The following is a 27,599-nucleotide window of genomic DNA, read 5'->3' as shown; positions in this document are numbered from 1 at the left end:
AGGGAGCCAGTTCTGTACGTTTCCCGACTCCCGGTTCTGTGATCACTCCTTGGTAGCTTGAATTCAGCCACGGTGAGAGCCTTTACACTGCAGAAATTGGCACATGTTGCAAACCAGGCCTCCCCTCACTCCAAGAACTGGTTGCTAACACTATCAGCACTGCAGCCATTTAACATGTGGTTAGAGAGGGCTTGCTGAGAAAACACACGATAGCAAGAAAAGCCTGCTGTCTAGTTAGAGAAGGAGGAGTCTGGTTCATAGCAGCGGACACTCTGCAGTCAAGGCTGGATCTTTGCAGCCCGCCTAGTCCCCACGTGGGAGAGAACGCGTTCCCTTCAGGCTTGAGTATTCAAGGAAGGAAGACTTAGAGCTTAAGCCAGATCTCCGAGAGCCCGCAAAACACGGACGAAGGAGGAGTGACGAGTGAGAGGCGCGGCCTGCTGGAGGGGCTGTCAGGAGGCCCTCATTCCTTGTCATGGGTGAAGGCTCACGTTAAAATCCCAGCTGGTGCCGTGAACCTGGGCTATGACATCAGCCAGGGCCCCTCGAGGGTCCGTGCTGCCCACCCCTCAACGTCCCTCTCGGGGCTGGACCTTGGTGACGGGATGCTGTGTGTTTCTCGGTCGTGGCATCTGGTTCCTATTGCGTCAGAGGTTGGGGTTCACCGTCTGTAGTCTGCAGCCCTCATGATTTCAAAGGCAAGGCTTAATTGGTCCCCAGTGCTGGGCTTTTTTCCGTCTCCCGAGGAGAAATGAGTTCTGTTGTCCTGATGGATGGAAGAGGACAGGTGCAGCTTGCGAGTATATTTGGAAGTTGCAGAAGGGGTTCATTCTGAGACTCTGTGTGTAAGACACGGTTCAAGCTGGGGCCCGGGAAAGGAAGTGAGACCCAAGAAATGGACGGCGAAGGAGGGATTTCTTGAGGCCAGCTCTCTGTGGCAGAACTGGGGCCAGACAGCCAGGGGGAAGTATTCAGGTTTGGGCTTGGTTTGGTTTAAACAGGCAATTCGGGGTCACTTTAAGCTGGCCCCTGGCCTCTTGGTGCTGGGTGCTGTGTGCCGGCAGCTCTCCCCGTCAGAGGCCTTAGTGATGGAGCGGGGATCCGGCTCTTGGGTCTGGCCGTTCCCAGAATCCTCTGCCCTCGAGCCGTTGACTTTGGCCCGGGAAGACAGGTTGGCTGAGGATGGGTCCCCCAGCCCTGGCTGGGCTTTAGGTTCCTTTCCTTTCTTCATGTCTGCACGCTGTCTTCACGGGCAGGGGACGCAGAGTCTGTCCACCCTGGAGAAGCCCAGAAGCCTGCTCCGTAGAGGCCCCAGAGCTGGCAGTAATGCAGGGGGAGGGGAGACATCCACGGCCCCGTGATGCTCCTGCTTTCTGCCCACTTCTTGCCTGTCTGCCCCAAATTTGCTCTTCCCAAAGGGTCCAGAGGGGTTATGACAGAAGAACCCACGGGAGAGGGCAGGAAGGAGACGGGTGTGACCGAGAGGGTGTTGGTGGGCCAGGGAAGCGGGGGCTCACTGAGTGGGGGCGTCTGTAGGGGTGGTGGGAAGGGAGGGTGGGGAGCATTGGAGGGCAAGGTGCACGGCAGCCTCGACTGTGACACAGGGGCGGGAGGGGGCCGTCCTCCGCCCACCTCAGTGTCGGGGGGGCGTTCACCCGTGAGGAGAGCCATGGGCAACGGGCACAGCTCTGTGAGTGGTGCCAGGAGTGACCATGAGGATGGATGGCGGCCCTGCCTGCCTTGAGATCCGATGCTTCTGGAAAGTGAGTCTTTCAGGAACACCAAGCTCCGTCCCTACCCGGCGGACACCGAGACGGTTGAACGCGCTTCCTGTAGGTGGAAGCCATTCGTCCGTTCGTTCCTCCTCACCCCCTGAACACTGACCTTGCCTTCCACCCAGATGCTTGTTTCAAACGCGACCCCTTCAGCCTGGAAGGGCAAGGGGCCTGGGCTCTGAGGGCAGGTCCCTTCCTGGCTCTGCTCGTGACCTCGTGACCTCTGGGCTTTGGTTCTCGAACCATCCAGTACAGAACCACACGCCCGCCCAGCACCTCCTGGGTGCAGGACGGGGTGTCGTGTGAAGGTGCACAGCTGTTCTCAAGGCCCACGGCCCCTTGGAAATACCCGGGGAGCTTTCAAAAATGCTGATGTCTGGGAGCCCACCCCAGAGGCTCTGTTGGCCAGAGCCGGGCTGGGTATTGGCATTTATAATTCCCTGGTGTTTCGAATATGCTTGTAGACCCTGCGATCCCCTGAGGCTGAGGAACAGGGGGCAGAGGGGTGATGGCCTCCCTGCTGTCTGCCCCTCTGTCTGGGCCCTGGCCCCGCGGGGAGGGTGGGGTCTGCGGCCGGCCAGGAGGGGGCCCGGGAAGGATGGAAAGTGCCCGCACTGCAGGCTCTCCCTCAGCCATTAAAGTTTATCGTTGTCGCAGACAGTGATTGAAAAAGGCTTTTTGCAGGACTGCAGTGTGAGCAATGAAACTTGCCAGCTGATACAGACACAGGGCACTTATCTCATAAAAATATCCTCCGTGTCAAAAGGTTTCAGTAAATGTGGCTGGAAGTATTAGCTGTTGTTTCTGCCAGCCTCAGGCTCCCCCAGGGCCCCCACGAGGGGCTATAAAAGGGGGCTCAGTTCCTGCAAAGGAGGAGGGAGGGAAAGAAGGAGAAGGGGAGGGGAAGCTCAGCCCTGCCTGCTGCTGGCAGGGAAAGCGCCGGCTCCTCGGTAGCCCCGCGGTTTAATCGGGTAGGTGCTCTCTGCTCTCCCTTGTGTATCCTCCAGTTGCCAACTTCGAGGGTGACAGGGCCGCTCCCCCAGGGGCAAGTGTGCTGACAGCCAGCTAGGCCGTGAAGTTCCATTTGTGTGAGCTCGCTGACCTCCCCCAGTGACCCTACACCAGAAGGAAGTTACATAGGCTGAGCCTCCGAGAGGTTAAGCACTTTGCCCAAAGTCACATAGCTAGAAAGTTGCAGAGCTGGGATTAGGAGACCAAAACCCTCCTCTTTTCTGGACACCTAGAGCCAGGGATGAGTTCTTACTCTGTTTGGAAGCTGGGTCACTGCCAGAGGCCCAGGCTGGTCTGGCCAGGCCTCTGCCCACCACCCCGGGGCTGCTCCAGGGTCTGGGCTTGTGGTGCAAATCAGGCTGAGGAAAGATTACCTGTCTGCCTCTGGGGGTCTCTTCGGTGGGAACACGGGTTTTCAAGGCGGGCTCAGGAGAGACCCATCATGATGCTGAACACACTCTGTGGTGTAGGGGCTTGACTCAGGTGTGGCTGTCTCCTGGGGTCGCCGGGGACTGCTGAGGAGTGGGCTGCGTCCACCCCCATCCCAGTCCGAGTTTCTATCCAGGTGTCAGTGCACCAGCACATTCTGCCCCCCGTCTGCCCCTCGCTGGGCTCCAGTTACCTCCTGAGCCCACTGCTGGCTTGGATGGAGGTGTGCGGTCCAGAGAAGGGCCGGGACTTCTCTCTGAGAAGGCAGCTGCGCTAACCGTGGGCAGGGCCCCTCACCGCCCAGCCTCCCAAATCGGCATCCACTGGGAGCCAGGTCAGGCCCTGGGCTCGGGCAGCACAGAGGCAGCGGGAGAGCCTGGGCGCGTGGGTCCAGTAGGAGGTCAGGGGCTTGGGCATGACGGGGGCTCCTGAGCCCTGACCTAGGGGAGGCGAGGGTCCTGTCTGCATATGGGTTTCCCTTCTCCTGGCCCGCACCCACGCGTGGGTGATGAGGCCCGCTGGACCCTGGGGTCAGCCCTGCTCCCGGACAGGATGCCAGGCAGGCTGGGTCCAGAGCAGAGCACCCAGGACCCAGGCCAGCAGCTCACAGGCTTGGCTTCAGCGTCAGAAAGCCCGAGGGGCCAGGTGAGCAAGAGACAGCTCGGACAGCCTAGCTTCCGGGCTCCGGCTCTGTGCCACCCGACCCCCCCACCCCCGCCGCCTGTCTTTACACACTTGCCTTGTACGACTTTCTCACTGAGGGTTCCAGCCACCACCCAGATCACAGCCTCTTCCAAGAGCTGTCCCTCAGCTCAGGCCTCATTTCTACAACTAGTCCCTGGATGTGCCCTCCCTGCCGTCCCCACGGTCCATGGGCATCTCAAACTCAGCTGGTCGGAAACCACCCATTTTCTGGCTCTCAAAGCAGCCTTTCTCTCCCACGTCTCCTCGCATAGTTGGGGACACCACCACCCATCTCAGCCCCAGGATGCTCGACTGGACCTGTCTCACTCTTCACTCACCCTCGCACCCTGCAGCCTGCACTGGCTGTGACCTGTCCCCTCTCTGCCCCCCGCTGCCATCCCTCCAAGGTTAGGTCTGCTGCTCAGTCCGTCTCCTGGCCTCCGGCATCATCCTATACACAGCCCATCCTCCGCGCCCTTGGATGTCAAATGCAGATCTGACCCCGTGGCTCCCATGCAGAAAACCTCCTGCTGTCTCGCCATCACCAGCAGGCTAATGTTAGTGTCCTTTTAAAAAAATTTTATTTTATTGGAGTATAGTTGATTTACAATGTTGTCTTAGTTTCAAGCGTACAGCACAGTGAATCACATATATATATATATATATATGTATATTCTTTTTTAAAAATTCTTTTCTATTATGGTTTATCACAGGATATTGAATATAGTTCCCTGTGCTCTACAGTAGGACCTTGGTGTTTATCCATCCTCTGTATAAGAGTTTGCATCTGCTCACCCCAAACTCTCAGTCCATTCTCCCCACCCCCTCTCCCCCTTGGCAACCACAAGTCTGTTCTTCTATGTCTGTGAGTGAGTTTCTGTTTTGTAGGTAAGTGTCAGAGTTTAGATTCCACATATGTGATATCATATGGTATTTCTCTCTTTCTGACTTACTTCACTTCCTATGATAATCTCTAGGTCCATCCATGTTGCTACAAATGGCCAAATTTCATTTTTTACGGCTGAGTAATATTCCATTGTATATATGGACCACATCTTTATCCACTCATCTGTTGATGGACATTTAGGTTGTTTCCATGTCTTGGCTGTTGTGAATAGTGCTGCTATGAACATAGGGGTGCATGTATCTTTTTGAATTACAGTTTTCTCCGGATGTATGCCCAGGAGTGGGATTGCAGGATCATATGGCAGCTCTATTTTGAGTTTTTTGAGGAGCCTCCATACTGTTCTCCACAGTGACTGCACCAATTTGTAATGCCCAGTGTCCTTAACATCCTGTAAGGCATGCCATGCCCAGCCCCCCCCCCCACCACTCCCCTGCTGTTGATGCTGTGACAACACCAAGCACTCCTGCTGTTTCTCATCTCTGTGCCTTCCTGGTCCCTTCCTCGCTCACTGTCACCTGTTGCCTTGAATGTCTCCCACTGGCTGGCAGACCCTTGAGATCAGGGCTGCTGCGTTTTCCTTCCCGCATCTCCAGGACAGAGCCTGGGCTCAGGAGCTGAAGACGTGTCATATGGTGGAGAAGACAGAACGGGGAGCTGGACTCCCTCAAGGACTCTGAGTGGACGTGGCCTCCCTTGGGAAGACCACGGGGAGTGCCTTGTCTGTGGCCAGGGACTTGAGCTTCTCCATTTGTCCAGCCACACTGTCGTAAGGAAGCAGTCACGACAGATGGGCAGAGTGCAAGGGTGGCCAAGCCTTAGGCTCTAGAATCGCAGACAGGGGTTGAAATTCTTTCTTGTCTGTGACGCGCTGTGTGATCTTAGACAAGTTATGTACTCTTCAAGCCTCAGTTTTCTCATCTGTAGAATGGGGGCAGTCATAGTGCCCCCTCCCCCACATAGGGTTGATGTAAGGGAAAATAAACGTGAGTGTCAAGTGCACAGAGTTATGCCTGGAGTGGCACTCAAAACTGTTTTTGTAATTGTACGTCATTCAACTGATACTCATTTGAGATTTTACCACTGGACTTCTGGACGTGGAAAAACAATATTACTACAGTGAACAGTACAGACATGGGGTGCGCGGTGGCCAGAAGGCCGGTGTGGATGGCACGTCGTGGCCTCGTTTCCGTGTGGGACCCCACATGATCGCCTGCCCCCCGGCACCGTGGGGTGAGCAGGGACCATCCATAGTGGGCTGTCACCCCGTGTCGATGAGGGAGGCCCTCAAGTCCTGGTCCGGTGGTCTGTCCGCTCAGCTTCGGCCTGAGTGGTTGGCCAAGGGAGCAGGGGTGCCCAGCTCCCTGGCATCTGCTCTGGAGCTGTGGTTTGGGGCAAACCAACGTTATCCCTTCTTATCCCGAGCTCCTGGCTCAGGCTGCTGTTGGTCTGGCCTGGAGGTAGATTTGGGGTGGGGGGTTTTGGTCTGAGAATCTTATTTTGCCCGGAAAGGAAGGGGAATCAGCCGCCGGGAAGCTCACTGCAGTGCTCAGCTTATGGCTGGTGGCGCAGACTGCCTGCAGGGGGCGGGGGTTCAGCTTAGTGCCAGAGTGCCCTCCTCCTCTGACCTGAAAGGACATCTCCAACCGGTGGGGGACAGTCGGCTTGTGCTAACAATCTGACCCCCGGCAGAGTGGCTGCGAGGGTTCCCCGGCCCCAGTCCCCTGTGTCTCCACGAACCCCAGGATGTCATTCCTTATTGGAAATAAACGCATCCTCTGCCTTTTGGCCAACTAGGTGATGAGGGTCCCACAGGTAGGTCACCTGGAGGTGCCTCCCAGACTCAGGAAGCCCCCCTGGTGCTCCCAACCCAGCCGGGCCCCCTGGCCTCTGCCCGAACGTGCCCTGTTGTCCCCCCACCCCACTTTAAGCTCCGCTTGCCCTCCTAGCTGCCCGGCCGGCCCCGCCCTGTCCGTTGTATCTTCCAGAGCGCCCTCTGGAGAGAGTGTGAAATACTCAAGGGCCCTGGAGAAGGGCTGTGGATTTCACGGCTCCAAGCCTGTGAAGCTGATGCTCAGAAGAGTGAAAACACACACATCCATTCACAGCAGGAGGACGGCTGCTGGGCTGTGCACCTCATTTACACCCACTTTGCACACGGGGATCCTGGCTCCTCCCAGGCCACCTGCTGGTCCTCGTGCTGGTGGGCAGCACCAGTCGATGGAAGAGCGCCCAGCTGTAGCCATAGCGACAGCTTCTCCACAGCGCACAAGTACCGGCCTGGCCTTGGGGGGGGGCGTCCACCTATTTACCTCTGGGTGCCTCCAGGGCCACTGATGACACCTGCAGTCTCCCCGGGCTGTGGATTCTTCTTTCCAGCCGTCCTGTCCCATCCTCGATCCTGCAGGGCATCTGGTCCACCCCTGCCGTGGGACCTTTGCCTATCCGAGCCATTTGTAATGCTAACAGGCAGTTGGAGTCTCCCAGCGGCCCCCCAGGCCTGCGGCAGGGTTGATGGCAGGGCCCTCAGCCACCCTGTCCCTTGGCAGGTGTGCAGGGGTGCCCCTCCTAATCACAGGCTGCGTTTTAATTTATTTTAATTTATGCAGACGGGGGAGGGATGCTGGCAGGAGTCACAGACATCCATCACCCCATCTCCCAGCACAGTCAGTTGTCAGCGGGGCCTTAAAGATAATACACTTTCTGTTTAGGGCAGTTACTTCATCTTGACAAACTCCTGTGTTAAGCAGGGCTCTTAGAGGGACCATGATTAATCAGCACAAAACCAGGTGGGTGCCTTTTCTGGACTGTAGTCGCCCCTGGGGACCCGGGCTGGGCCCTTTGCCACCCTCGCCGCCCTGTTTACACTCGCAGCATGCTGAGAGCGCGCACCCTGCGAAGGCTGTGAGGCACCGAGCCGCGGCAAGGGAGGGGCCCATTTGTAACGCCGGTCAGCACACTTCCAAGCCTGGCAGAATGATCCATGGGGGTGATTAGCAGGCCCCAGGAACACAGCTGGGGAAAACAGATAACCCCCTCTCGTGGGTCCCTCCCGGACTCGCCCCCAAGACTTTGCTGGATCCTTGGGTAGCACTTAGAAGCAGCCGCGGGAAATACTTCCATTTTGGGTCGGGGGGGGGTTCAGTCCACTTTTGGAAAGGCCACCGACAAAGTGCAAAGACCACGTTCAGCCCCGCGACTCTGCCCTCCCGGGTCACCTGTGCCCCGCTCCTCCATCACACACCGTGGCTCTGGTCACACTGAAGCCCCCGCCCCAGGCCGCCTGGGCCTCCTCCTTGGCTCACGTCGTATCTTCATGGTCCCAGAAGAGCTCTCACTGCCCTGTCACGGCCTTAAGGACGTGGCTGGAGTTTCCCTGGGTGGCTGTGACACTGATTAGCTGTGTGACTGACCCCGGCCAGGCTCCTGAACCTCTCTGTGCCTCAGTTCCCTCACCTGTAAAACGGAGATGATGATGATGCAATCCTTATCAAACACTATGCAGATTAAATCACACTCAGGAAGCCTCCAGCATGTAGGAAGCCTGGTGCATTTGCTGTTAGAACAACTTTCGATTTCAGTCTCTGAGGAGGGCCCCAGCTGATGAGCTGACCCTTTGTCCGGCTTTTCCTATGACTACTGTTCTAATACTACCACGTCCGCTACGATGGCTCTGTCTAATGCTGCCCTGCCTGGTGCTGCCGTCCTGTCCTCCTGTGTCTAACACTGCTTCGTCTGCTACCCATCTGTGCCGCACGACTTTCTCTCCTGTTAATTTATGCAGAACATGGGCAGCTATGGGCCCCCTTCTTATCCTCAAGTCTCTTTTCCAGGAGTGAGAAGATTCCCTCATTCGTTCCCCCCTCATTTATTCACGCCCTCCCGCCGTGCCAGGCACCCGACTTTGGCTTGGGGGAAATGGTCCAGAGGGCATATATTCTGCCTGATTTGGGGAGGGGGCAGGAGAACAGGAAACATCACAGGCACATGTGATCTTGATCCGACCAGGGTTCTTAGACTCGGTAATCAATAGAAATTGTCTAGAGGCCAGACAGGAGATCCAGGCAAGGCTTTACTGGGGCCCCTGCTGCAGCAGGGGGGGGAGCCAGAACAAGTAGCAAGCTCCCTTTGCTCTTCCCCAAGGTGGGGCGGGCTGGTTCCTTATATGGGGTGAGGGTAGGGGTGTGTCCAGGGGTCCGGCTGGAGGGGTGGCTTAGGTGGTCTGCCCACCCCCTTGGGGGGGTTGAGTGCAGGGGGCATGCGCGCAGGACCCCGTTTTTGCTCCGGACACCTTGTTTTTGCTCCCAGCTCTTCAGAAGTGTTAGTTGCGTTTTTGGTCTTTTTGTATCTTGTTGTCCCTAATGTGCCCTGACTGCACATGCACACGGTTATTTTTAGTCCCTTATAGTTTCTTTGTATCTGTTGCTCCAGGAGACCTTTGTCCAGGTGCAGGCACCGCAGCAAAGGGTCCCAGGTCCCAGGTCCCAGCCTGTCTCAGACTGGATTTGTTTGGGGCAGCATGCGTGGGCCTGATAAGCAGGAGAAGGGCTTGGTGGGAGGAGAAGAGTGAGCGTGGGTGGTGGGCTGGGAGCTCTCTGAGGTCTGCAGAGGTCCGGCTGATCCTGGGGGTGGGGTCAGAGGAGTGCCAGGCTGGGCCCTGGACTCCATTCTGCCTGTGACAGCAGGAGCTGGGGGCCACCTCCCAAGCAATGGGATCCCTCCTCTGGGTCCCCTTGGCTGGGTGAAGCTGGACCCACAGAGCAGGGCCGTTGCCCACAGCACCTTGAATGGGACGAAGAGGCCAGACTGCTCTGGGATTTGTAGCAAGGGCAGCTCTGGCTTCTCCATCCGCCAAACACGTTGTGTGTGGGAGTTTGCCCCTAGATGTTAAACCCTGTTTGTTTTAAAGGAAGTACACTCCGTCTGCTTTTAATTCACATACTTAGTTCATCAGAATTTGCAAGAGGTTTTTTTGGTGTCCGGGAAGCCTTTGGAGTTTTTCTCTGCCTGTCCTCTAGGAAGAGTTTCCTTCTAGGAAACAAGATTCTGGGCCCTGCTCAGGGCCAGTGGGTCGGGTCATGAGGCCGTGTTTTCTGTGTTTGTTTCTCCACCAGCAAAATCAGAGGAATGGGCTTTTCCTGGGGTTCCACGGATGGGGTACAGTCCTGCAGGGTGGACGTCCAGTGTCCCCTGGACGCAGTAGTGGAAGGTCGTGGGCCAGCGTGTAGGGAGGGACGGCGGGAATGGCATATGCTGGGACCATCATTCAGACAGTTGGGTCCAGAATCACGCAGAGCCGGTGCTCCCCAGGGAGCCAGGCTTCTGGAGGTGTTACGGGGCTCAGCCAGTGTTTGTTCACAGCCCTGCCTGCACCGCTGCCTGCGTGTGCTTTGCTTTCTGGGGACCCTCGTAATTGTCATAGGCTCTCAGGAGTCCAGTTGCCCACTGCCTTGTTTGAGAATGCCTGCCCAAGCCAACGGGAAAGGCATTGTGCAGCAATCCAGGGCAGAATTCAGGGAGGCGCTGCAGGCTTGCTCTGCTCGGCCCTGCGGGTCAAGGGTGTGGAAGGAGCTTGGGATGAACATAGACACACGACTGTATATAAAATAGACAACCAACAAGGACCTACTGTATAGCACAGGGAACTCTACTCAATATCTTGTAATAACCTATAGTGGAAGAAAATGTAAAAAAAGAATGTGTGTGTGTGTGTGTGTGTGTGTGTGTGATTGAATCACTTTGCTGTACACCTGAAACTAATGCAACATTGTAACTCAACTATATTTCAGTAAAAAATTTAAAAAGTAGATAATGTGGATATATTGTATACCATAGGGAAATTATAGCCATTATCTTGTAATAACATTTAAAGGAGTATCATCTGGAAAAACACTGAATCCCTATGCTGTACACCTGAAGCTAATAAAATATTGTAAATCTTCTATACTTCCATAAAAAAATTTAATAACTAAATAAAGTCAATAGATTTAAAAAAACGATAAACAAGCAAAAAAGGGTGTGGAAGGAATGAGCCTGGGAGCACTTGTGACTTAAACGGATGCAAGCAAAGGAGAAACGAAGGGAAGATTAACTGCTTGTCAGGCGGCTAATTTAAGGACCAAATAGAAGTCTGCAGGGAGCTCAGATTCAGAAGCAAGGAAGGACTGAGGTTTGGGAGCGCGCTCATCACCATAATGTATCGATGAGACTTTGCTTCACCCAGACTGGAATTCAAAAGCAAAGTCCAGTAATGATACCTGGTTAGGCCTGGGTCATTCAGTAAGGTGACCACGAGCTATGTTGGCTGTCCTGCACTTCATATGGAGCCGATTCGAATTGAGATGCGCTGTCAATGAAATACATAACTGACTTGGAAGACTTAGTACAAGTAAAAGGAAATAAAATATCAGGTTAATGATTTGCATGTTGAAAGGATAATATTTCTGATAGACTGGGTCAAGGATATTGTATTATGAAAATTATTACCTGTTTCTTTCTAGTTTGTTTTTAATGAGGCTACTAGAACATTTAAAGTAACATAGGTGGCCTGCATCACACATCTGTGAGGCCAGGGCTGTCCTTGACAGGAGGACAGCAGAGGAGACTCGTTTTAGGTAGAGGAGGTTTGAAGGGAAAGAACCCTGTTGAGTCATGTATAATCATCGGGACCATTCTGACAACGGTCTCCGAGGAGTGGTCCTTAGGGGTCTGCTTCAGTGAGGGAATGAAAAGCATTTGGGTTTTTTGTTATTGTCGTTTTTTGCTTTTATTGATTTTATTTTTGGCTGCCTGGGGTCTCAGTTGCGGCACATGGGATCTTTCATTGAGGCACGCGGGCGTTTCCCTAGTTGTGGCTCGGGGGCTCCAGGGCGCGTGGGCTCTGTAGTTGTGGCACACGGGCTTAGTTGCCCCACGGCATGTGGGATCTTAGTTCCCTGATGAGGGATCGAACCCGCGTCTCCTGCTTTGGAAGGTGGATTCTTAACCACGGGACTGCCAGGGAAATCCGAAAAGCATTTGTAACGAGCCGTCCACGGCAGGAAAGTGAGTGCCGCCCACAGAGCTTGGAGGTGCTTGGAGGCTGTTCTCACAGCAGATTCCACTGCCTGGTTTGGAATCTCGCTGGCTGGCTTTGTCAGGCTCTGCCTCAGAACACGCCCTGGAGTCGGGGTCTTGGCCAGCCTGGGGAAGCATCACCAGTGCCTGGTGGGGACGAGGTGCTGTGGCCTGCTTGAGATCCACAGTAGAGTGACCCCAGGCTCTCTTGGTGCTCTCGGGAGGGTGGGAGTCAAGGCCAAAGCACAGACTGGGCGGATCTTTTGCTGGAGCTCTGTAGGAAAGGGCAGATGCTGGGAGGGAAGCAGAGTAGCAGGTGACACCCTGGGGACCCATGGGGAACAGGCAGAGGAGTGGCATAGGCGTCCTCCTGAAAGGGCTCAATGCCCCCGTGACAAGTGGGCTTTTCAGACAATGACAGGACAGCATCGAAGCTGCCAGCTGACGGGGCTGCTGGTGCAAGCTGGCAGGTAAGTCAAGGGCATGTCCCAGCAGGTGAGCCCGTGCAGCATGGGGTCCACACTGGGAAGCTGCATCTGTCCTGGGCCACCCGGCCCGCCCCAGCCTCTGGAACAAGTGGAAGGAGCACGGGGGCAGGTCACTCCTCTCCAGACCCCGGGCTGGATTCGTGCTTTCTGCAGGGCTCCTTAGAGGGCTGCAGGGGACACCTTTGGAGCCACAGGCCCCTGGGTCTCAAATCTATTGTAGATTTGGGGGTTCTGCATATATTGTCGTCTTTGGGACAGATTCTGTGGCCAAGACAATTTTCAAATTTAATCGGGCTTGACCTTCTCCAAAGTTTCTTTTGATCTTAAGAGTCTGTAATGTGGGACCCCACTGGTCTACCCCGACAGGCAGGCTACTCTTCCCTTCTCTACGACAGCAGAGATCTCCCCAGGGTCCCCCTGGAGATCCCCCCAATCTCCCAGCCCTCAATGAAGGGGCGGGAGGTCTGTGGAGATGGCCAGGTTGGCACTGCTGGGGACCCGCTCTGCGCCTGGCCTGCACAGGCTCTGACATGTTAGCTGGTCTCTGCTTCGTGCCTGCCTCTGACCTCCGTCCTGTCACCACCACCATTTTACAGATGAGGAGACCAAGGCACCGGAAGGTTAAGTGCATCAGCGGTGGGACCGCTGGGCCAGGGCGTCAGCTGCAGCCTCACTGCTGTTCACCACAACCCCGAGGCCTCTGGCGCAGGTCCTGTTGGCCTCCTGTGGCCTGTTTCCCTCAGCTTACCACCGCCCTCTGCAGGTGTCTCGGTCAGCGCAGGCTGTGTAACAAGAACACCAGAGATTGGTGGGGGGCTTAAACAACTGACATTTATTGCTCACAGTTCTGGAGGCTGGGAAATCAGAGATCAAGGCGCCAGCAGATTCAGGGTCTGGTGACATCCCACTGCCTGACTTATAAACTGCCCACGTCCCACTGTGTCCTCACACAGTGTAAGGGGACACGGTGTCCCTTTTATAAGAGCACTAATCCCATCGTGAGGGCTCCACCCCCATGACCTCATCACCTCCCAAAGGCCCCGCCTCCAAATACCATCATATCAGGCGTTAGGATTTCAACATAAGAATTTAGGGTTGACGAAAACATTCAGTCTATAGCGGAGAGAGACAGGTCCCAAGACTGCCCGGGCTTCCTTGCGGTGCGGGCCACGTGGCATTTGCGTCTGGCCTCTCCCCGGGGAGTCTGGTCCAGCCGTGGACTGTGCATGCCTCTCTGCCTGCCCACCCCACCCTCCAGACCAGCCTCAGGGCCCTCCCCTCCGTGGAGTGGCTCGTGCTGGCCCAGCCCAGCTATTTTGTCGTATTTTGTCAAGCAGCACCTTGGAAAGGCCAGCCCGTGGCTGTGGTGTGGGCCCAGCCACCGCCCTGGTCCTGCCAAGCCCTGTGTGGGCCTGGGCCTCCGCCCGCCGGACACCCGCCAGCTTGTAGTGTTGGAATTTCCTGTCTGATGTTAATTTCCCCCCACTATTTTTCCCCCCAAAGTGAGACAAAAACTCTTTTTAATTGCATGCTCTGGAGTGCCAGTCAGGATATTATTATTCTTATTAAGTGCTTCCTGTGGGGCAGTGCCCAGGCATGGGGAAGGCTCTGGATGCAGCCTGTCCCGGGGCTTATTATTGGGGATAATAGTGCCATTTGCATAAGGCCTGGCCACTGGGAAGGAAGCTGTCCCTGGACTTGTCTGCACTGTCCTGCCTCCCAGCTCTGATGCTTCGGCCATTACTTGGTTCCCACTGGGAGAAGCCGTGGCCATGTAAGTCCACACGTCTGAAGGGCTGGCCTTTGAAACTGCCCAGGTTTGAAAGTGGACTGAGAACCCACAGTGAAGGGAGGTGTGCACGGGGGCCTCCACGTGGTTTCTTCAGCCCTGCGTGCACCTTTGTGCTTGTACTTGGAAAAGCACAGTCGCTGGGTTGCATTCCTCATGAGCCTCCGGCCATATTCAGAAGCCCTGGTAAATGGGGCAGCGTGGTGGTCCCCGGGGTTCAGATGTCACACCCAGGGCCATCTCTCTCATCAACCATGTCGAGTTTCTACAGCTGCAAATGTTCTCCAGCCAGGACAATGCATAGTAGGCAGAAACGTGAGAAGTAATCTCTTACTTAACTGGTGCCAGTGGGAATTCTGGGGCTACAGCGGTAAAACGGATAATCTAGGCCCATCGTTTTCCAAGGGTGGTCCCTGGCAAGCTTGGTCAGCATCGCCTGGGCACGTTTTATAAATGAAGATTCTCAGGCCTGTCCCAGGCCCACGGAGGCTGAAACTCTGGGGGTGGGGCCCAGCCATGGGGTTTTAACAAAGCCTGTCGGTGATTCTCAGGTCTGAAAAGCACTGACGTTAGCGCCTAAGTAGGAGCATCATAGGTGTGTCTCTTGTTATGTGTATCGCATCCTTGAATCCCTGAGAGGGTCCCAGAGAGAGGCATCCCTCATCCTGAATATACGGCAGAGGCCACGTGGTTTGGGCCAGCATCCACACTGCACACGGCTCCGTGCCAGGGCACTAGTGAGTCCTCTGGGCTCTGTCCACACTGCCTCCCAGCCTGAAGGACCCAGCATCCTCTCCAGCTCTCCCAATCCTGGCCCCATGAGGGCCCAGCTGCAAAACCACCTCCTCCAGGGAGCCTTCCCGGCCGCTCTGGGTCCCACGGAAATGACCCTTCCCTGACTCTGAGGCTGTTCTGACAGCTGTGCCCGTGGACCCCGCTGAATCCCACGGGGCCAGCCTCTCCAGCTCTGCAGGCGGCCTCCACCGAGGTGCCCGGTGCACTACCTGTGGGCAGGAACGCTGTGCCTCGCTCTCTGGAGCTTCCAGGGCCCTCGAGCAGGGTCCCCCTATTTGGACAGAGTAGGGGAAGCCGTTGCGCCGTGGGTGTGACTTTCACCTTCCGGGCTGTGATGGGCCAGAGCTGAGAGGTCCACGCAGCGTGGTGTGTAGCTCCAGTCTGGATACCCGAGAAAGCTGAGGAGCTGGACCCGTGGGGCCTGCAGCCGGTGCAAGTCAAGGCCGTTCTAGAGGGGTCACGTGCCGACCTTCATCGTGTCCCTGGGTCAGACCTGCGTGCTGCGGGAGGGAGCGTTCAGTCTCTCCTTTGGAGCTGGTGCCGGCATCTCTGGAATCTTCCGGGAAGGCGTGAGCGCCGCCTCCCCCAAGGGCGAGGTCCTGGGATCTCCACAGGGATGGGAGCGGGTGTGGGATTCCAGAGGAGCCCCGCTTCAATGGCTGAAACGTCGACCTTAGCTGTGCACAGGCCACGAGCTAGTGTCCAGTAACCGCTCGAGGGCTGGTGGACCTCCCGGGTTCACTGGGGCACAAAGTAAAGGTGCGGCTCGCCATCCCTTCCCTACACCGTCAGTGCTTCTTCTCTTGCCAAGCATCTTCACCTTCTCGTTCCCTGAAGAGTTAAGCAGTTTAACTGACCAAGCTGGGCATTCAGGGTGGAATGGAGACTAGCGACCTTCTCTCTGTTGGGAGAGTCCTCCCCAGAGGTGCACTTGTCCGGACCGTCGGTTCCCCCCTCGCTTCTGGGAGGGGAGAGCGGGTTTGATGCCAGGAAACTGGGTCATCTGAACCGCCGCCCCCCAGCACAGGGGAGCCATCCCCTGCCTGGGACCGCTCGGCCTAGGGCTTCTTGGCCACTGCCTTTCCCAGGAGCGGAGTGGCTGCTACAGCACAGGATGACGTGGCTGCCTGAAGGCACGTGAGGAAAGGATGGATACGATTCTCCAAAGCTGCCTTTTAAACAAAATTCACAACGCTGTTCATTGGAGCCATCCGGCCACCTGCGAATTCCCTCCGGTGTTTGTTTCACCTAGGGCAGCACGGCACAGGTTCTAGGGAATGAACGGCAGGGAGCCCTGGAGTTTGCAGCAGCCGGCCTGAGCCTCCTGCCAGTGAGCCGTGTGGCAATGGGGTGGCTTCAGCAGGGATACAATCGTAGAAGAATGTTCCCTCAGTGCCCCGAAGCCCATGGCCCGTCATTTCTGCCTGTCCCCACTCTGTAACGCCACGGTTCCCGTCGCGGGCATGTTCAGCAATGGGCAGCGCATCTGAGATCCAGCTGGATGCATCTCGGGGTCTCTTACCCCAAGAATTACAGAAAAGGTCCCTCCATGATGCTTGTTCCCCTCTCCTGAGATTCACAGTGATGGGGAAGGGGGCTCCTACTTGCCGAGCTCCTGCTCTGTGCAGACACTGTCATAGGCTGCCCAAGAGTTGGGTGTGTGTCATCCCATTTTACAGATGAAGACTGAGGCTCGGAGCCCTTGTCCCTTGTTAGCAAATGACAGAACTGGGGTTCACACCCAGATCCGTCCGGATTTATGGCTCACGTGCTTTCTGCTCCTATCCCAAGCTCCTTAGGCCGTGGGGACAGGTCATCCCTTTAGGACTGTCCTCTGACTGATGGGCAGCTCAGGGGTAAGGCGGATTTCAGTCAGCTGTCAAGTTCACTGTGCTTGACTTCAAGCCTTCTCGTCTGCCATTTTTTTCTCCTTCTCCTCCACACTAGCCCCTTCTCCAAAGATACAGATTTTTCTTGCTGCCTGGGTCCTTCAGTTAGGGGGAAGTGACCTGGTAAGTCATCTGTGAATTTTTCACATTAGTGTGAATTTGTGACTTCCCCAAGGTCCATTTGCTTTTAAGAAAAAGAGTGAAACAGTTGCACTGGATATTTCTTAAGATGCAAGGAATTATAGAGGACAAGAATGTGATCAATTAGTCATGAAAGGGGAGTCCCAAGCAGAAATGGGGGGACAAGAAGCCCTTTCCTGGTCCCCAGAGCCATGCCTCCATCTCAGCTCCATCTCGGCACCCAGCAGATTGTCCCTGACGCAGCCCCAGCCACAGCCTCCTGCATAGCCACCCCGGGACATGGTCAGCTGCCCGAGAAGGACAGGGATCGGTGCCCTGCCCTGGCCCCTGGCCTCCTGCCCAGGGCCCCACGGGCTGCGCTCAGATGTGTTTGTGCCTCATTGTAACTCAGCCCTGTATCGGGCTAGGACCAGGCCTCCTTCTAGAGACTCCCGCCTGCACCTCCCTCGGTCAGTGCCAGGGCTGGACAACTCTTCTCGCAGACACCCATCTCTTCCCTGGTTCCAGGCCTGGAGCCCGTGTGCTCTGAGCTCATTTCCTGCTATGGTCTTTTTTTTTTTTTTTTTTTTTTGGCTGCGTTGGGTCTTAGTTGCGGCACGCAGGATCTTTGTTGTGGCATGAGGGCTCCTCATTGCGGCATGCGGACTTCTTTCTAGTTGTGGCGTGCAGGCTCAGTAGTTGCGGCTCGTGGGCTCTGTAGTTGCAGCACGAGGGCTCCAGAGCACATGGGCCCTGTAGTTGTGCTGCATGGACTTTCTAGTTGTGGCCCGTGTGCTCAGTAGTTGCAGCATTCAGGTTTAGTTGCCGTGTGGCATGTGGGATCTTAGTTCCCTGACTAGGAATCGAAGCCCCGTCCCCCTGCATTGGAAGGCGGATTCTTAACCGCTGGACCGCCAGGGAAGTCCCCTTGCTGTAGTCTTGATGGGAATGGCCACATAACTGGAACCCATGCTGATCTCTAGGGACTGGACAGCCCGGAGGGCTGGGGCGCCCCCAACACGTCCCAGGAGATGGTTGCTTCCCCCGGGCCGGCCCCTCTGTGTATGTCTCTGAGCCCAGTCCTCAGGGCAGCATCTCCACGTGGTAGCGACACATGACTTCATCCAAGGAGAATTCCTCCAGCTGCTGCCCTGGCTGCCTGGTCGTGTTCTGATGACCCGGTTTTCCTGATTCTTTGTCGGAACACTCTGCTGCCACTCCCACCCCCACCCCATCCCGTCAGTCCGTAAGTCGCCAGAGTTGTCATTAACGGGGCATCCGCTAGAGCCAGGCTTCCAGGGGAAGGTCCCCCTTGTCCCCTTTCAGTGTCCTGCTTACTCACACAGTGAGATCCTTATACCAAGGACACTCCCCACGCAAACGTGCCCTCACCCCTGGGACCACCAGCCAAGGAGCATTTAGCATGTAAACCTTAGTGCAGAAAAATCCTGGGGTTTAAAAAAGAAAAGCCATCACGCCACCATCGTCAGCTTCTTAAACTTTTGGTCTTTCTGTGTAGGATCAAAACCAAATGTGCATTTTTTTCAGAGGGGGCAGGGAGAGCCATAGAAAATTCCCATCTTAGAGTTTCCTCCTCAGAAACTTAAAAAGAGAGCCGTTTCTTTGAAATGGCATATGGGGTGTGGGGTGGGTGTGTGTGTGTGTGTGTGTGTGTGTGTGTGTGTGTGTGTGTGTGTTCCCCCCCATCATGCTGAAAGGACATGATTTACTTTGGATTTTTTTTTCACTTAAAAAAAGAGGCCACAATGAAAACAGCGTGTGCACGGGTCCCATTCAGTACGTTTCTGGAAGGCCGGCCGCCTTGTTCTTTACGTTCATCTTCGTTATGTTCCTTGGGTGCCGCTGCTGGCCTCTGGGTGGCGTGCTGTCTCGCAGAAGGTCCAGAGTGGGACCTCTGCCTCCTTGGCCTGCCCGATCTGCTCTGGGCAGAGCATTCCCCGCTGAATGTTTCCTTCAGGGCCGTGGGGGCCGGCAGGGGTCCATGCTGGTCTGAGAGGGTCCTGAGTCTTCAGATTAGCCAGCGTCACCCTTCATCCCTCAGTTTACCTGTGGTGCAAAACTGGTTCCAGAGACGGTTGGCTTAGGTGATGGGGCCAGGGGCTGAGCGGATTCAGCAGGGCCGCTAGGTCAGTGAGTTGTGCACACAGGACCATAAAGAGGAAACAGTGCCCAGCACGTGCCCCCTGCCCCCCCCCCCCACCGCCCGTGACCTGCTCAGGACCCCTCCTAAAGCCTCACTGAGTCACCAGCTGGGACAAGCATGGCTCTTCCCCGGGGAGCGGGTGACCTTTCACAAACAGCAGGATCTGGGAGGAAGGCGCTTGGAGCTCATCTAATCCCCGTTGTACGAAAGGATAATGTGAGACCCAGACAGGGGACAGAATGTCCCCGAAGTCCCAGGGCCGCCGGGTGGCAGGGCTCTCCTGGGATTCCTGGCTAACGCATGCCCGGCCTCCCTTAGCCTGACTCTATTCATGCGGCCTTTTGAAAAGTTTCATCAGAGCACGTGACTCCCTACCCAGAACCCCCCGGGGGCCTCCCAAATCTCCCAGAAAATAATCCCGAAGTCTTTCCCAGAGCCTGCCTGCCCGGGCTTATAGGACCTCCTAGCCCCACCCCTCTGTTCCAGCCCAGGTGGCCTTGTGCTGAAATCACCAGGCTCTTCCCCCGACCAGGCTCTGGGCCTTCACGTGGCCTCGCCCCACCAGGCTCTGGGCCTTTGGGCTGGCCTCCCCCTACCAGGCTCTGGGCCTTTGCGCTGGCCTCCCCCCACCAGGCTCTGGGCCTTTGCACGGCCTCCCCCCACCAGACTCTGGGCCTTTGCGTGGCCTCCCCCCACCAGGCTCTGGGCCTTTGCACGGCCTCCCCCCACCAGGCTCTGGGCCTTTGCCCCGCCTCCCCCCTCCAGGCTCTGGGCCTTTGCATGGCCTCCCCCCACCAGGCTCTGGGCCTTCGCGTAGCCTCGCCCCACCAGGCTCTGGGCCTTTGGGCTGGCCTCCCCCTACCAGGCTCTGGGCCTTTGCGCTGGCCTCGCCCTACCAGGCGCACCCTCTCTCGGAGAGCCCTGACTTCTCCAGCGTCGCCCAAGCCCCCTCTGTTTCCCTGCCGGACTCGGTTTCCTTCCTACTCTCAGCGCCCTGGTGTGAGGGTATTAATGTATTTCTGGTTTGCTCCTGTGCCCTCTTCCAGCAATGTCTACAGCTCTGTGGCGGCAGCTTTGTGACTGCCCTGCCAGGAGCTGGAGCAGTGCTGCTACACAGCAAGCACTTGATACAGGCGGATGAGTGAACGAATGAATGAATGGCTGTTCCTACAGTGACTGTGCCCAGAGGTAGCCCCCCTGATGTGAATGGTCCGGTGGTTCTCTGAGGTGGGCAGAGGGGTCCAGACAGCAGGTCCCCGGGTTGGAGTCTGGCTGATGGGAGGCATGGCGCTCCATCCTGGACCGACACTGGGAGCTGCTGGGTAGGAAGTGAGCACGCACTCAGGCTCTGTTTGCTGAGGGCCAGCTTTGTGCAGGCGCTGTGCTCCAGGAAAGCACACGGGGATGAGGGCAGAGAGACAGTGAAACCAGCGGTCACCAGCGGCCTGATCGTGGCTCACCTAGAGGTACAGACATGCCACTCTGAGCCTTGATGTTCTTTCCTGAAAAATGGGGATAAGGACAGGGTTAGTGGCCAAACTAAACGAGACGCTATAAGCAAAGCCCCACGAGGCAGCTGACGTCACTAAGGATGAGCACCCGAGGCACGTCCCCTCCTGACCCAGCTGGGGACTGCCACACTCCAGCTGCCGGCCGACCCGACACATCCCTGCCCGGATGGGAGGAACCACTGACACGAGTTCCCAGGCTCGTCCTGAGGATCCCAAGCGGGTGAGGGTGGGGTGCGGGTGTGTGGCCAGAGCCCCTGCTGCCTGCTCGTTCCATGGGTGTCAGCCATCCTGGGAGCAGCAGGGCGGAGGGAAGTCCTGCCCTGCGGCCCTGACTTGAGAAAGAGGAAGCCATTGCCCCCGTAAGCTCACAGGCTGCACCCCAGGACCTGGCAGAAGGTAGGGGGCAGCCCCAGCTGCAGCAGGACCCTGCAGGCGGCTGTCCCTTATGCCGGGAAGCCCCAGGGTCCTCCTCCCCAACCTCTCGTGCGTGCACACACACGCACACATGCACACACACGCACAGCCTGGTCTTGTGCAGCAGCCTGGTGACCTCGGTGCCATGTCCGCTTCATGTTTGCCAGGTCAGCTACCATGAGCGCTTCCTTCCTGGGGGTTTTATTGCTCTTTAGACCTGGATGAAGTTGCATTACTTCTGAGAAGAGCACTGCTATAGCTGGTGGGGCAGAGGGGAAGGTCTGGGCTCTTGGGGCCTCAGGGGACCCCCTTCAGCCTCTGCAGGTTCGAGATCAGGGGAAGGAGCATCCCAGGGCGCTGGAGAATGATCGGTGGAAAGACTAGGAATTCTGGGGTGAGTGCAGCCTGAGCTTGCAGTGAAGACCCAGGAGTTGCTGTTTGCAAGCCCTGAGAGCAGGGCCCAGTGCTGTGTGAGCGCTTGTTAAATGTGACACATAAGCAAGGTCGGGACAGAAAGACCCCGGGATCACCCTTGCACTCAGGGAGCCTCGGAGTGTTTGTTGGGGTGGTATAGAGGGAAAAGCCCATGCCCAGCCATCCAGGGCCTTGGATTCCCCTCCTGGCTCTGTTGTCTTTCAGCTTATGACTTTGGGCTGAAATCACCCTTGGCCTCCATTTCCTCATCTGTGAAATGGGCACAGTAACACCTACCCTGGCTGCCTCAGGCGGCTTTTGGATATGCAGGGAAACAGAAATAGACAAAAGCAAACCATGTTTATTTTGTTAACAATACTGTAATCTGGTCTGCCTGGCTGCATTTAAAAAAAAAAAAACAGAAACAAAAAAAAACATAAAGGCTCTTTCCTGCAGGTCTGGGGAGGTGAGTACTGCTTCCCTGCTGACTCCCCTGGGGATTTGGGGAAGTCCACTTTGTCTCCCAGGCTGTAAGCAGGCGAGCAGGCCCTCCGCCCTCCCCAGGGTCTGCAGGGAGCAGAGGGTGACTTGTCCCCTGCCCCACAGCCAGTAAATGGATTATGGACTGCGGGGCTCCAAACATTAGTAATAATTGTCATCAGCAGCAGTAACACGTACAGAGTGCTTCTTATGTGCACAAGCACCTCTCGGCAGGAATGTTTTATCTTCAGGGCAACCCTAAGAGTAGTTGGTGTTACTTGTTTCTGGATGGACACAGGGAGATGCAGAGGTAACGGAGTTTGCCTGAAGCCAGGCAGCTGGTGCGCAGCAGCTTTGACTCCCAGAGGGTGGCCGGTCCTCCTGTCACCGTTTTCAGAGTCACAGCTGCACGCCCAGCCTCACCTCCTCAGAGGACACGGGCCTAAGGGGAGAAGAGGTGGTCATTCCCACAATCACCAGCCCCGGAAGGGAGCGCCCGACTGCACGGATGGGGCAACGCACCAGTGTCAGGTCTCCTCGGAGCCCAAGATTTGTGGAGTCAGGGTTTGGCAAATTGATTTAATCAGAGTGAGAGGATTTGCTTTCTTTATTCCCAGTCACCGTGGAGGGTGTCAGGATTGTGGAATTAGGAAGATAAAATTGAATATGTAAAAATTCAGGTTAAACATCAGGAGGAAGGTTTCCTCTTGTTAAAAATTCATAAGCGATGAACCCAAGTGTCCATTGGCAGGTGAATGGATAACCCAAATGTGGTATATCTATACAATGAACATTATTCAGCCTTAAAAAAGGAAATTCTACTACTCAGCCATAAAACAGAATGAAATAATGCCTTTTGCAGCGTTATGGATGGACCTAGAGATTCTCATACAAAGTGAAGTAAGTCAGACAGAGAAAGACAAATACCACATGATATCACATATGTGGAATCTAAAATACGATATAAATGAACTTATCTGTGAAACAGACTCACAGACATAGAGAACAGACTGGTGGTTGCCAAGGGGGTGGGGTGTGGGGCAGGGATGTATTGGGGGTTTGGGGTTAGTAGATAAAAATTGTTACCTATAGGTGGATAACCAACAAGGTCCTCCTGTAGAGCACAGGGAACTATATTCAATATCCTGTGATAAACTATAATGGAAAAGAATAGAAAAAAGAATGTATATATACGTATAACTGAATCACTTTGCTGCACAGCAGAAACTATCACAACATTGTAAAGCAACTGTAGTTCAATAAAAATATATTAAAGAAAAAAAGGAAATTCAACACGTGCCACAGTGGATGAGCCCTGGGGACGTTAAGTGAAATCAGCCAGCCACAAGACAACAGACACTGTGTGATTCCACTCACACTAGGTCCCCAGAGGAGTCAAATCCATAGAGACGGAAAGGAGAGTGGTGGTCGCCAGGGGCCGGGGGAGGGGGAGAGGGAGTTGGTGTTTAATGGGGACAGTTTCAGTTGGGGACGATGGAAAGAGTTCTGGGGATGCATGGTGGTAGCACACTCAATTGTACACTTAACCATGGTTTAAAATGGTAAATTTTATGTTATGTGTATTTTACCACAATCAAAAAGGAATTTGTAGCGCTTACAATACCAGGATCTGCTTGCACAGACGCAGTCGGCAACATCATCCGTGTGCATTTACCACCATAGGCCTGGCAGTCAGCTGACCTGTATGTGTGGAAAACGAACCCACCAGATTTCTTTAACCTCTTGAGTAATTCAGACTCAACAGTCAGCCTCACTGGCCTGTGGTCCTCAGCCTGAGCAAGAGCTGACTGAGAAATCTTAGCCCTTTTCCCCGTGTAACTACTTTTTAAAGAGCCTTGTTTTCCTAAGGCCTATAATTTTGCTTGCCTCCAGGGTACCCAGGAATTTTTTTTTTTTTTTAAATTAGCAAAGAGCCTCCTTACAAGCGTCATGATCTGCACAGGCCAAGTGCAGACAGGAGGCTGACGCACTCTGGCAACCAGGTCTCATGTGTTGGCATGGGCATCCCGGGGGCCAACGCACTTGGGGTCCGTAATGCATATTGAGAGCTGGAGCATTCACAGACCCACAGAAGTGTCCACTGTGGGCTGCCCGCAGGACGGGGCTCTGTGGCACTTGGCCTGCCTGAGGCTGGCTGCAGCCGGGAGCTGGCCCTGCCTCCACAGACAGTTCTAGGTCAGTGTCTCCAGCGTGGGGGGCCGCAGCGTCCGGAGGCCGTGCCCCGGGGCTGCGGGCGCCACACCCGGCCAAGGCCAGGACGGGCAGAAGCCTGTCGGCTCTGTCAGCCCTGATTTGTGGCCAAGTCTGTCATCTCCCCGAGTTCAAAGAGCGCTTAGCTGCTTGTCTTTGTCAAGAGCGCAGCTGGGGGTCTTTTATGTGAAGGATGTAGGGTTCCCGGGCTGACTTTGATTATTTATTCATCCCCCTTTGTGGGTGTGTGATAGCCAGGCACCCCGGAGCCCCCCTGTCCTGAGCGCTGTTGCTCTGAAATTCATTGAGCTTTAAAGCCCTTTGAAAAGTGCTTTTCGAGGGAGGGGAAAAGTTTTTGAAGTCCTGTTTCTCTCTCCCCTCGCAGTGCCGACTCATCTCCTGCCACCGTTCCACGCCCCCTTCCCGATTGACATGCGACACCAGGAGGGAAGGTACCATTACGAGCCTCACTCTGTGCACGGTGTGCACGGGTAAGTCCGCCCGCCGCCCCAGCCTCCGTCCCTCTGGTCCGAGCTCCTGATCAGCGTCGTCCACCTCTGTCACCCTGGAGTGCGCTGACCCGGTGTGAAGGGGGACTGTGGGGTGTGAACCCCAGCTCCCCTCTGGTTACCTGAGAAGGAAGCGCACCCATCTGCCACATCACGGCTTCCAAGGATGCAGGGGGTCCTGGTGTGTCCACAAGCTCCCTGAGGCTCTTCCCCCATCCAGGCAGTGAGGACGCCCTGCAGACCAAAGTCCCCATATAAGTACCGTGACTTTGGATCGACGTTGTCCCAACATAATCATTCATAGTGCCCCGCCCCCCTTTCATGCTCTCAAGTATCCCAGTTTGGACAGTGAATTACAGGGTAACCCTACTGATAAGGACACGCTCAAGGTTATTCTTTGGGGCCTTTCCTACTCCCTGCTCTAACACCCCCCCCCCCCGCCAGTGAAGGCTTGTGTCCCCTGTGTGTCTCTCTCCAGACCTGTTCCTGCCCCTCTCCACTCCCACCCAGGGTCTCGGAGCCCGTAGCTGATGTCACTTTTCTTGGTCTTTATGACTCCGAGACTTGACCCCTTGCTACCTCATCCATTTTGCTTCCAGGAGAGAGGCTGAATCCTTCACCCCACCCCCTGTATCTCCACTGCGCCCCACACCCGCCTCTCGACCCAGACACCTGACCTGTCCATACCAAGCTGCCGTTATGGTTCTAGCCCACCTGTACCTGGGTCTCAGCCCCTACTGCCCCACCTGCCTGGAACGGCCCCTCCTCCTGACCACCTCCTCCAGAGTCCCGAAGCCTCAGCTCAGGGGCCACCTCCTCTTGGAAGCCCACCCTGAGTGGGGGTCCTTCCCTGGATTCCTACCACACTGTAGCATTGGAATGAGGTGTCTTCACACTCTGTCCAGCGGGCTCTGAGCTTTGCTCTGAGAGCCATCGACACCCTCCATGCATTCCACCCATTGAAGACAGACCCCCACTCCCTCTCCCAGCTCCCGCTGGAGTAAAGTCAGTCAAAACTCACTGAGACCCCACTATACTCAAAGCCCTGTGCCTGAGAGGGGGGCAGGTGACTCCTATTTTGGGGCACCCGCTGCTCACCCCAGACAAGGCAAATCTGGGACTTCCGTGTGCTTTTTCAAGAGGTCTTGTATGTTGCAATAATCTCAGACATAAAACATTTGCAAAAATAGTGCAAAGACTTCCCGTATACCCTCACCCAGTTCCTCAAATGTTCACTTCTTACATAACCAGAGACTGGTCCAGTGTTATTAACTAACTCATAAATCTTATCTAAATTTGGTCAGTTGCCTGTGGATGTCCTTTTTTTATCTATGTTCAGGATTTAGCCCTTACATTTAGTTGTCATAACTCCTTTGTCATCTTTAATCCAGGACACGGCTCAGTCTCTCTTGCCTTTCATGACCTTGACACTTTTTCTTTTCCATTATGGTTTATCACAGGGTATTGACTATAGTTCCCTGTGCTCTACAGTAGGACCTTGTTGTTTATCCATCCTCTATCTACTAGTCTGCATCTGCTGACCCCAAACTCCCACTCCATCCCTCCCCACCCCCTCCCCCTTGGCAACCACAAGTCTGTTCTCTATGTCTGTGAGTCTGTTTCTGTGTCGTAGATAAGTTCATTTGTGTCATATTTTAGATTCCACATATAAGTGATATCATATGGTATTTGGCTTTCTCTGTCTGACTTACTTCACTAAGTATGACAGTCTCTTGGTCCATCCATGTTGCTGCTGATGGCACTATTTCATTCCTTTTTATGGCTGAGTAATATTCCGTTGTATATATGTATCACATCTTCTTTATCCACTCATCTGTTGATGGGCACTTAGGTTGCTTCTGTGTCTCAGCTGTTGTAACCAGTGCTGCTATGACCATTGGGGTGCATATTAGAGTTTTGTCCGGAAATATGCCCAGGAGTGGGATTGCTGGATCATATGGCAACTCTCTTTTCAGTTTTTTGAGGAACCTTCATGCCGTTCTTTGAAGTGGCTGCACAAATTTACATATGACCTTGAGACTTGAAGAGGAAAGGCCAGTTACTGTATAAAATGTCCTCGATTTGGGTTTGCCTGGTGTTGCCTCCTGATAAATTCAGACGATGCACTGGGGGGATACTCCCATAGAAGGGGTGCTGTGCCCTCTTAGTGCATCATGTCGGGGCCTATGACGACCATACTTCTCATCCCTGGAGATGGCTAACTTTGATCATTTGCTTACGGTGACGTCCGCTGGGTTTCTCCACTTTAAAGTTCATCCCTTTGTAATTACAAGTTCCTTGTGGGACAATACTTGGGTAATGTGTAAATTCCTATTTCTCATCATATTTTCACCTACTCACTTGAACATCCGTTGTTGATTCTTGCCAAAAACAGTAACATCTAGTATTTGCCAAATGATGATTTTCTATTTCCGTGATTCCTTCCACATTTATTAATTGGAATTCTACTGTAAGGAGGAGCCGTCCCTTCTCCCCCATTTCTCTATTTATTTGATCATTTATCTGTGTCAAATCAATGTGTGGATGTTGGTCTTCTTCTGTGAGTTATACTGTATTGCTGTCACTATTTATTGTGTTGTTCAAACTGTCCCAGATTTGTGCATTGGGAGTCCCCTCAAGTTGTCCCCTGTGACATGTTGGGATCTTTGCGTTTTATTTTGGTGCATGTAGCTGGTTCTCACTTGACTAGGATCTGCGGCTGATAGGCCTGTGTCCCCCTGGTGGGTGGTGGGGCCGTTTCCGCCCTCTGCCCACCTCCCACACTTCTCCAGCTGCAGGTGGCTGAGACCACAGCTCAGGCGGCTTCTGGAAGGTGCATACTCTTAAGAGCTGGTAGATCACCCCAAAATTGCTCAGTTGGTAGCATCTGAGAATCCTATGAGTATCAAGGGAGCTGAGTCCCCTTCCAGGAAGGGGTTGGAGTGGCTGATTTTCT

The 27,599-nt window shown here is 55.0% G+C and overlaps 1 protein-coding gene across 1 annotated transcript in view; it reads left to right on the top strand.

The window, feature by feature from the left end:
- Window positions 1-27,599, top strand: part of GLI2 (GLI family zinc finger 2) — a 255,907-nt gene that overhangs the window by 165,685 nt on the left and 62,623 nt on the right. Inside the window, exon 3 of the mRNA XM_060302608.1 lies at window positions 24,520-24,625. Coding sequence (XP_060158591.1) covers window positions 24,520-24,625 — 106 coding nt within the window. The remainder of the gene's footprint in view (window positions 1-24,519; window positions 24,626-27,599) is intronic.

Source organism: Globicephala melas, chromosome 7 (genome assembly GCF_963455315.2).
Source record: "Globicephala melas chromosome 7, mGloMel1.2, whole genome shotgun sequence".
NCBI lineage: Eukaryota > Metazoa > Chordata > Mammalia > Artiodactyla > Delphinidae > Globicephala > Globicephala melas.
This window is presented reverse-complemented; position numbering and strand designations above follow the sequence as displayed.